At 41.1% G+C, this 11,192-nt stretch overlaps 1 protein-coding gene across 1 annotated transcript in view; it reads right to left on the bottom strand.

Annotated features, from left to right (window-relative positions):
- The window catches only part of abhd17c (abhydrolase domain containing 17C, depalmitoylase), a 14,047-nt gene extending 8,386 nt beyond the window's left edge, over nt 1–5,661 (bottom strand). Inside the window, exon 1 of the mRNA XM_019859971.1 lies at nt 4,812–5,661. Within this exon, the coding sequence (XP_019715530.1) occupies nt 4,812–5,275 (464 nt within the window). The 5' untranslated portion in view covers nt 5,276–5,661. The remainder of the gene's footprint in view (nt 1–4,811) is intronic.
- Between the last annotated feature and the right edge of the window lie 5,531 nt (nt 5,662–11,192).

Here is an 11,192-nt window from a genome sequence, read left to right as displayed (position 1 = left end):
ATTGGAATGTATTTGTTAGGTTTTCAGTCAATTAAATTTGGTTCAATAAACAATATGTGGTTATTTTTAAAATTTTCAATGAACATTCAATCAGTCCGGCCCTCGGCTTGCAGCAAAATTTTTTATCTGGCCCTCCGTCCATTTGACTTTGACACCCCTGCTCTAAACGGTCTGCAATTTTATTTACCGGTATTCAAAAACCACTGTGCTCAGCACACAAGCGTATTCCCTGAGTGTCTGATCAACTGCAGTGTTTTTTTGTGTTTTAATCAATTTCACTGTTGGCTGACTTCTACCACAGGTCTTTTGTGGAAGATATTTGGGAATATTCCAAAAGTATAACTAATCAGCAAAGCTTTGAGAGATGAGGTCAATTTTCCTACAGTCAGCGTATGTATTGCAGGGCATTTTTTTTTGTTACATTCACACACGCAAACACACACACACACACACACACACACACACACACACACACACACACACACACACACACACACACACTTCTTAGGGATGTTCAAAAGTCACAATATCACGATATGAACCTCACAATTTAATAATTATCATGATATTGTGAGGAGGTTGGCGAAATAAAAAAGGTTACAATACTGTATAAACACTCACACAATCGGGGACCAAAAACTCATGGCATTGAAAAAAAAAAAGCACAACATTGTAGTTTTGTACATCACAGCAGATGAACAAAGAAATAGGCTTGGCCAGTCATTTTCCAGACGTTTGTTCCGAATGATTTTCTTGAAATGTCAAGTGTTTTCATTCATTTTGAGCAGCACTGAGCAATTTGAGCTTCCCCCTCATTGTACTCTCAAAAACTGTGAGTTGCTAAATAATGTGGGACAATCTCCTTCAGTAATGTTTGTGAAATTAGGTTTAGATGGGAAACTAATTATTTAACCTGGCTGGCATTTCTTTCAGTGATCTTAAAAGATTGAATTTTGAAAATAATAAAAATGTTAGCCCTGGCAACCATAGTTGAGGGTGGAATACGCCAACTGGCCAAAGTCAGTTGGGATAGGCTGCGGCACGCCCGCAACCCTCGTGAGGAAAAGCGGTTTGGATAACGGATGGAATAAAAATGGATAGAAACATTATGCAAAAGCGTGCACAGTAAAACTAAAACTTCTACGTTTATTTAACTCAATATCAGTGGTGGGGCCAAGTCTGGAGCTGCTCATTTGAATCAGACGTGTTGGAGGAACACAATTAGTACAAGTATAAAGTATAAGTTTTTTAATTGTGCACAAAATGAACCAGCCAGTGATGGCAAAGCGGGCATGTCAGAACTAATTGACACGTTGAGTCGGGTGTAGCTTATCCTTGTAATGTTTGTGAAATTAGGTTTAGATGGGAAACTAATTATTTAACCTGGCTGGCATTTCTTTCAGTGATCTCAAAAGATTGAATTTTGAAAATAATAAAAATGTTAGCCCTGGCAACCATAGTTGAGGGTGGAATACGCCAACTGGCCGAAGTCAGTTGGGATAGGCTGTGGCACGCCCGCAACCCTCGTGAGGATAAGCGGTTTGGATAACGGATGGAATAAAAATGGATAGAAACATTATGCAAAAGCGTGCACAGTAAAACTAAAACTTCTACGTTTATTTAACTCAATATCAGTGGTGGGGCCAAGTCTGGAGCTGCTCATTTGAATCAGACGTGTTGGAGGAACACAATTAGTACAAGTATAAAGTATAAGTTTTTTAATTGTGCACAAAATGAACCAGCCAGTGATGGCAAAGCGGGCATGTCAGAACTAATTGACACGTTGAGTCGGGTGTAGCTTATCCTTCATGGCAGAGGCTCTGTCGAATTCCTGAGACTGATTCACAGAATCCCTTGGGTTCGATCAAACCCAGGTTAAGAGCCTCTGGTTTACAGTGAAGAGCTGCAATGCATCATACTGACAACTATTTCGAAAATGTTAACGGTCTCATGTCACTAAGTGTTTTTCCGTCATGAATCAAATCATAAAACAATGACCGTCATCCAACTCCCAGCCCCGTCCTCCTATTGCACACTACAACCACTTCGACTCAAACTCAATTGTGTCGTCAAAGACAAACTCGACAAGAACACATAACTTCACCAAAAATGAAGCAAGAAATGTTTTGGGCCCATATTGAGATCTTCAGTATTGTTCAAAACAAAACGCACAATTTTAACCAGAGCCAAATGAAAACGACCTTGCAGAATAAAACCTGGATGTACGTGGCAGATGGAAAACAATGACTACAGTATGTTGTATACCCACAGTTTCCATCCATCCATCCATCCATTTACCAATCCGCTTATCCTAACGAGGGTTGCGGACGTACTGAAGCTTATCCCAGCTGTCTTTGGGCAGTAGGCGGGTACACTCCAAACAGGTTGCCAGCCAATCGCAGGACACACAGAGACAAAGAACCATCCGCACTCACACTCAAACCAATCGGGACAATTTGGAGTGTTCAATCAGCCGGCCATGCATGTTTTTGGAATGTGGGAGGAAACCGGAGTACCCGGAGAAAACCCACGCAGGCACGGGGAAAACATGGAAACTCCACACAAGAAGGCCGGAGTCAGAATCGACCCGTCACCTCTGCATTGTGAGGCTGACGTGCGAACCAGTAAAACATGGAAACTCCACACAAGAAGGCCGGAGTCACACCTCTGCATTGTGAGGCGGACGTGCGAACCAGTTGACCACTCCCCACAGTTTCCAACATTGGAAAACAACATTAAATAAGCAAGCTAATATCATTCAGACAGATTGGGCAGCAGACAATCAAAAAAGCTGCAGTGACACGACCCTCAAGCATTTCAAAGAATGCCGTTCATTGTGTTCGTGTTTTTACATTCATCCTAAGCAAACTGCATAGGACTGCCAATAATTTTTTTTCTCCCCAAAAAATAAGAGTTTTTTTAAACTAAAATAGAGGCACATTTTTTTAGAAACGTAACAAATCTGCGTACACAACCAAATTAATGAATACATTGTGAAATGAAAACCTCTCTGACAGTGTTCGTCAGAACTAGTACTCGAGTACAAAAAAATTTATCAAAACACTGTTGACTTTTGACCAGCGAGTGCACGAATTCCGACATCTCCCTGCGGGTGGGCTTTTCACAATAATGATCAGCATATTTCACATTATCCCTTCATGTTCCAAATATTTTGTCATAAATTCATGACATTATCAACATGTTTGACTCACCTTACATGGCTTGTTTGTTGAACATTACATCAGCTCCAACCAGCGTCATTATGTCGTGAATGTCAAAACACCTGCTGCGTGAATGTGTATGTGTGAGATAGCTCACAAATAGTCCCCTCCAAAAGTAGCAAGGTCAATTCCTTCATTTTTGCTGTATAGTTAAGACATTCAGGTTTCAGATCAAAAGATGAATATTAGACAAAAGTAGAGAATTCTGGCTTTTATTTCATGGTATTTACATCTGGATGTGTTAACAAACTCAGGACAGAGCATCATTCGTTTGAAGCCACACACTTTTTAGGTGAGCCAATATATTGGAACAGACGTTATTAAATGAAGTTTAAATGATTTAATATTTTGTGACGTGAATGCAAACCTGCAATAAGTGCATCAACGACCTACGATCCATTGACTTGACCAGACCGTTGCATTCTTCATTTCGAATGCTTTTCCTGGCCTTTGCTGCAGTCTCTTTCAGTTCTTGTTTGTGTCTTGGGGGTTCTCCCTTGAGTTTCCTCTTCAGGAGGTAAAATTTAGTTTTTGCTAGTTTTTGTTTTCCTAAAAGCATTTTGGTTTTTCTTTTATTTTGTTCATTCAAATGTTTTTTTTTATTTTAGTTTTAGTTATTTTGTTTGCTTTTCTCAGTGAAATAACCTGAGGCCTCAAACAAAGGGTGCTCCTTCCTGACTTGTTTACCACACGTAAATACCATGAAATAAATTCTAGACTTTTGTCTCATATTCATCACTTGATCTGAAAACTAAATGTCTTCAGTATACCACAGAAACAAAGTCATTCCAATACTTTTGGAGATGACTAAATTGCGATGCGTTAAGGAGTAGCTCGGAAATGTGAGTAATGAGATGTCAAAATTGAATTGTTTTAATCACTGTACAAGAGTGTGTCTGGGTGACAAATTAGAGGGCAATTATTTTCCAAGATTGCAATTGCCTAATTTGCTTGCGATGTTATGGTGCCTCTGATCTGTTCTGCGGCTAATGCTGTACTCTGATTTCTCATTCACACACTCACTAAATGTTTGCATTGATTCCTTAAATAGTTGTATCTTTTTTGGGGCAGAGTTCCACAACATTTTATTGTTGAGAGGCCACAGACAGGCTTTCTCACACAAGCACATGAAAGAAAAAAAACAAAACAAAGGGCACTCAGGGCATTAAGGAGCAGGTGCCCAGGCAGCCCTAACCCACCCCTACATGTACAGGCTTGCAACAAATAATCCACCAAAAAAATCCACCTGTTTTTTTTTTGTCAATCAAAAGTGAGCAAGCAATATTATCCACCTGCAAGGCTAAATTTATGGATTGCCTGAAGTAATGGCTCCCATGACACAGTGCACTCGATTTCGTGTTGTGACTCGTGAGTGAGCATGTCCATTTGCCTCTAATGAATTGGTTGAATGAGTTACACCGATTTGCATCAGTACTTGCCATTCTTACTGTAATCACTCTTGTGGTTACTTGGTGTCAAATTCTACCTATAATTAAAAAAGGGGGTGGGGAGCTGCATTGTGAAATTCAAACATGCCTTACGGTCACAAATTGGTTACTGCATGAATTCACTTGCATGGTTCCAACTCACTTGTTCCTCAGGACTTGCCAGGCCGCCTCGATATCAGCATACATGTTCTTCTCAGAAGGCTTGCCAGTGCTGACTCCATAGCCCGAGTAGTCGTAAGAAAACACGTTGCAGTTGATTCTGGAGCCCAAGCCAATGTAAAAACTGCACATCTGTCCCAAGTCCACGGCGTTTCCATGGGAAAATAGTAACGTGTACCGGCTGTTGGGCGCGCAACGCACAAACATCGTTTGCACCCTGTTGCCCCGAGTACTTCTGGTGCTGAATACCTCCACTGCGTCGAGTTCACGCTGGGAGTACTGCCAGTCTGCTCGTTCGGTTAAATGCAAGCTCGAGGCACCGTTAGCATCGGTATGGACGGAGTAGGTGGGCTCCGGTGGAAGAAAAGCTAGTTTTGCAGCGATGCGACTGGGACAGGGCGGACAACAGAAGAGCCAGCATATTTCGCTCAAAGAAAACCCATTCATCCTCGCTCCGTGTTCGGGCTCTTGACGCAAAATAACCCGTATACTTAAAATAGGCTTGGAACTCTAACTGCTGGCCATTCAGAAGGCTATTGTGGTGACAGGTGGCTCGGAACTCGACTTTGGAGCTAGCGCACTTACTTAGCCGTTCGTGACACTGTTTATTAACAAACACCTCTTAGCGACTCACGGAAGCATAACTTCCATATTTGGAAATACTATTCTTCAGAAAAGAAAGTAACAAATATTTAAGTTTATATGCTTTCCCATCGATGTTGTTATGAAGTGAATGTCCCATTCTGATTTACATTGTTAGGAAGAAAAGCCTCCAACCTGAAGAATGAAGACATCTTCGTTTTCCGGTTTGACCGGATATCCTGTTTGGTCGTGATGCTGGCGCTGGACAGAGGTTATGATCATTCAGAAGACGAACGAATAACCAACTAAAATTGAAAAATAAATGTATCATTGAAATAAAATTAAAATGAAAATGTTTTTAAAATAAAAGCCCCCAAAATCTAACTACATTTTCCATTTTTTTAACTAACTCGGATTATAGCGTCCTTCGTTTTCGTCTTTGTCAATTAATATTATTCACGCGCTTTTACACGTATTTATTTTTTTCATTTACAGAATAAGGAAGTTCAAACAGTCTTTCAAGAATTGCAGTTCATTTTACTTTATCATTGAATATTTTGCATGCGACAAATACTCTACGTGTCTCTGTCTCTTCCTCTGTGTACACAACTCAGTTAGGGATAGATGAGGTTCTGGAATGCAGAGTTTCAAGCCTCTACCCTGCGAGTCTTCTGATCACACAGGATTTCAATACGATTCAGGTCTGGAGAAAATGCAGGCCATTCCATTTGAGGTACACCAGTCTCCAACAGCCAATCCCTGATGATGCTACCTCGATGAGCTGGATTATTGTTGTCCATGAAGATGAAATTAGGCCTGTGTTGTTCATGTAGGGGCCCATTCACTGGATTTATAATATTATTTATGTTGTAAGGGGTTATCACAAGGCATAGGGTGCACCGACTAGACACACCTGCCCACACTGTAACACCGCCACCACCAAAACCTCGTCTGATGACAAGAGTGGCTGATGCACAGTGTTCTTCTTGATGTCTCCAACCTTTTTGGCGCCCATCATTTCTGCATATCGTGAATCGTCTTTCATCAGAGAACAGCACTGACGCCCACTGGTCCCTTGTCCAGCGTAAATGCTCCCTGGCCCATGCAAGACGATGATCCCTGTGCCTGGTGGTGAGGTCAGGTACCCTTGCAGGTCGTCTAGCACCAGACCACGCTGATGTAAACGGTTTCAAATGATCTGACGTGACACTTGGGTGCCTGTCATCCCCCTTAAACGTGGCTGGAGTTGAGTGGCATTCATCATCCACTTTCCCAGGGCACGATGTTCACAATGTAGTGGTCATCAGCATGGGATGTGCCCAAAGGACGTCCACTTCCACATCTTTCTGTGACTCTTCTAGTCTGTCTCTATCTCTGTTGCAACCTGCTGATGACACTCTGTGACACTCTTAAGTTCAGTGGCCGCTTCCTATCTGCGAACATCCTGTTTGAAGCATCACAATGGCAAGGTACTGGTGATCCATTGTTAGGTATCGTCTTGGTCTCATGATGTCAAAATATGAACGGCCTTATGAGGACGACTATTCAAACTTCAGCTCTAACTGAACCAGGACATTCATTGGTCAATTCAAGGTCAAACACCTGTTAATTAATTTTGCCATTCAGATCCTCGTTCGAGAACAGCTACTTGTGCAAAAAGTATCTAAGCATTTAACAGTTGGACATGTGTATTCAAAAGCTGAGAGAAGGTCACATTAAGTTCACCTGTAAAGGTTTGAATGCATTTTAGGCTTGTCCTGAAATTTCACCCAAAAGCCAAATATCTCTAACTTTTTGTGAGTAGCACATATTTAAAGTAAAACTAATCCTAAAACTACAAATAACTAAATTAAAACAAAGCATTTTAGACAAAATAAAAACAAGCATCTCTAAAAATGAATTTTATATATATATATCATCAGCCGTATATATCTATATATATATATGTATATATCATCATCAGCCATTTTTAATCCACCGCAGGATTATCTCGTTAGTTGCTTGTACGATATTTACTTTTCCTGTTTTTTCCCTGTGCTTGTCAGTTCATTGTATTTTTGCCGTCTGAGTCCTTGTCAAGTCAAGTCTTGTTTGTGCTGTTCGTTTTGGTGTTGTGGACCTTGGCATTTTGGACTTGTGTTTATTGACTATTTTTGATTAATCCAAGTATCTTGATTGCCTTTTCGTTCTACTGAAATTCAGCTATTGTTTCGGTCTGCCTTGCCTTGTCTTGCCTTGCCTTGCCTCCCTGCTTATCTGCAATTTGCTCCCCAACCCAAACCTACCATAGCAAATGGATTACGTGATCTTTGATTTAGCATGTATCAAATGGCAAAACAATATAGCCTACAGTGTAGCAATGCTAAGTTGGAGGGATAGGCCTCATCCTCTAAAAGCAGTGTATTCTTCGTACCTTCTTTTAGAATGAAGAAATTCTTGCAGTAGAAGGGAACGCACGCATGGAGAAACGGCCGGAAAAAAAACCCTGCTCATCACTCTCTTACACAAGATAGCAGCAATATGATAATTAACCCTAATTATCATATTTATTCACCGTCAGATCTCAGGCATGCTGTGGCTTTATCCATCTCACTTTTCTTCAACACTGTTTTAAAGCCTTGGGGAAAATTCTTGAAGAGAATATTTGCAGATTAGATCTGTCTAATGATGTTTTCCAACAGGATAGTGAGAGGCAATTTGCTGGTTAGCTTGCATGCTTTATCTGGAAGTAAGAACCTCTTAGTGCGACAGGTTGGCTGTCGGCCACTCACTGTATAAGACGCAATATATAACACTTCCTTCCGTGCCTCTCACCAACATTTACAGTTGAATGAGACCATATGGTGTGAATTAAACCACTAGGGTCAATGTGAATGGTCAATGTCAGATGTTTTCAATCACTGTGCTCGACTAATCTTTTTTTAACTTATTGTTGTATTCAGGAAAAAAAAGGAAACAAGATGGATGCTGACTAATGCACGGTGACAATAGACTTTCGTCCACTGTCAACAAGGACACGCTTCAGCTTTCTTGACCCAGAGATAAACTATCAAAACTAGATGGCGCATTGCATAGGTATTTGTAACTACATGTTCCTTAATTCTCAGCACTCCTCAGTCTTCATGGCTCTGGTGTTCAAACAGACTTCTAGAACTCAAAATGTTTTCACTTGTAGCAGCCTTCTAATTAATGAATGATTTCCAGAGGCTTTTCATCTGCTTGAGTGTTTTAAATGTAACGATGAAAAAAAAAATCTGGTGCCCTATATTGGCATTTGAATGTACTGCAGGCAGTAAACTCCAGTCGGCGTTAATTCATGAAATAATTCTGACCCAATAATGCTACATCTTGAAAGATGAAACAATGTTTATCTTGTTTATTCTTTCATCTAGCAGAGCAAGCGCCCCATTTTAATTGTTAAAGATACACGAAACATTTACTGAAGGTAGTTTGGGTCAAAAGGCATGGTCATCTTGCATGATTTACCAAGGATCAGATTGGAGAAACTACATAGTCTGCAATAGACTTCTACTTTCTGTCCAAGTGTCAGTATTTTCAGTCATGGCTTCGAGGATCTTGAAATTCACATGGGAGCATTTCCATCCATCCATCCATTTTCTGATCCGCTTTATCGTCACAAGGGTCGCGGGGCGTGCTGGAGCCAATCCCAACCGTCTTCGGGCAGTAGGCGGGGGACACCATGAACCGGTTGCCAGCCAATTGCAGGGCACACAGAGACAAACACTCACACCAAGGGACAATTTTTAGAGTGTTTAATGAGCCTGTCATGCATGTTTTTGGAATGTGGGAGAAAACCACGCAGGCCCGGGGAGAACATGCAAACTCCACGAGCTGGAATCGAACCCGGTACCTCTGCATTGTGAGGTTGACGCGCTAACCACTGGACCACCAGACTGCCATGGGGCATATCACAAAGAATAATTGTAGTGCGTAAAAACTTGTTTAGCATACATTTTGAAAGAATATTACGGTACTGTTGAACAACTTAACCATCGTGATGTGAAAACAAGGTGACGGGAAAATAATTTTCGTTGGTCTGCTTCTTTATGTATATGATCAGATTCTTTGCATGGATACAGTACCTCGTCTATTCATCTTAAATGGACCCCATAGGAACATTCGTGGGTTACTTGAATCATAAGATTATGAGATTTGAGATGAAACGGGTCTCCAGTGCAGTCATTCCTCAACTTGAAATCTGTAATTTAAACAGAGTAGTCACGACATGTCTCTCGTCCTGGAACATCGGATTTATTTTTGGGTTTTTTTACTGCATTATCAGGGTGTGAATGTTTGGAAAATGAAAGCGTGTCACTCGAATTTTTAAGAAAGTGTTGCACAATTAACATCCCACTCACTCCTGAACTATCTTGAAGCCTGACATTGAAATACGCGAATCAGCACTCGAAATATAAACCAAAGTAAAAAAACATTGTCATAGGTCAGAGCAATAGTTTGGGGAAGAGGAGTGTGCATATTGAGTCAGTTTCTGGGAAGACAAGTCAATAATTCTGAAGCATCAGACATAGATCACATTTTTGGGAATCATGCTGGGTGCATTTTTTGTTTATTTTTGCTCACAGGTTTTTTGTTTTTTTTTGTATTTGCATTGGGTTTTGCAACCTTCAATGATTTCCTTTTAAGAAGCTCTGTCTCGTACTGTCTGACTTACCACAGTGTAAAAATGATAAAAAGGGGATGATAGGATTTTTGGTGATATTAATTAAATCCATGTACCCTTTGACGATGGGATTTGTGACGTCGTGTTGCTTTTCTGCCTTTGGGGGAAAATGAAGGTGAGGCCTTAGCTAATTTCTGTACACTGGCAACCAAGTTCATGGTCATTGTCCACCTGCACGGTGAAGTGTAGCCTGTTTGATCGCATTTAGCTGAATGTGAACCCAGTACTGCTCTCTATTTAATCTGTTGATGATGTCAGCATTCACCTTAAAAATAAACACACGCAGAAGTGAAGACATGTCATTGGCTCAGGAGCAGCGTGTTCCTTCTGAATAGGCCTGCTTTGCTCATCCCATCATTCTGAAACATGAAAAGGAGGTCAAAGGGGGTAAAATGGCTCTACCCCAACCTATCCATCCATGCCTTCCTGTCAGTGGCGGACCCTGAGGGCCAGCAAGGCCTTCTCTGCTAGCCTAAACATTCTCAGAAAAGTAAATTTACTTTTCTGAGAATGTTTAGGCTAGCAGAGAAGGCCTTGCTGGCCCTCAGGGTCCGCCACTGACAGGAAGGCATGGATGGATAGGTTGGGGTAGAGCCATTTTACCCCCTTTGACCTCCTTTTCATGTTTCAGAATGATGGGATGAGCAAAGCAGGCCTATTCAGAAGGAACACGCTGCTCCTGAGCCAATGACATGTCTTCACTTCTGCGTGTGTTTATTTTTAAGGTGAATGCTGACATCATCAACAGATTAAATAGAGAGCAGTACTGGGTTCACATTCAGCTAAATGCGATCAAACAGGCTACACTTCACCGTGCAGGTGGACAATGACCATGAACTTGGTTGCCAGTGTACAGAAATTAGCTAAGGCCTCACCTTCATTTTCCCCCAAAGGCAGAAAAGCAACACGACGTCACAAATCCCATCGTCAAAGGGTACATGGATTTAATTAATATCACCAAAAATCCTATCATCCCCTTTTTATCATTTTTACACTGTGGTAAGTCAGACAGTACGAGACAGAGCTTCTTAAAAGGAAATCATTGAAGGTTGCAAAACCCAATGCAAATACAAAAAAAAA

This window comes from Hippocampus comes, unplaced genomic scaffold (genome assembly GCF_001891065.2).
Source record: "Hippocampus comes isolate QL1 unplaced genomic scaffold, H_comes_QL1_v1.1 scaffold75, whole genome shotgun sequence".
In the NCBI taxonomy this organism is placed as follows: Eukaryota; Metazoa; Chordata; class Actinopteri; order Syngnathiformes; family Syngnathidae; genus Hippocampus; species Hippocampus comes.
The sequence above is the reverse complement of the archived record's forward strand: the minus strand, read 5'-3'. Positions and strand labels throughout refer to the sequence as shown.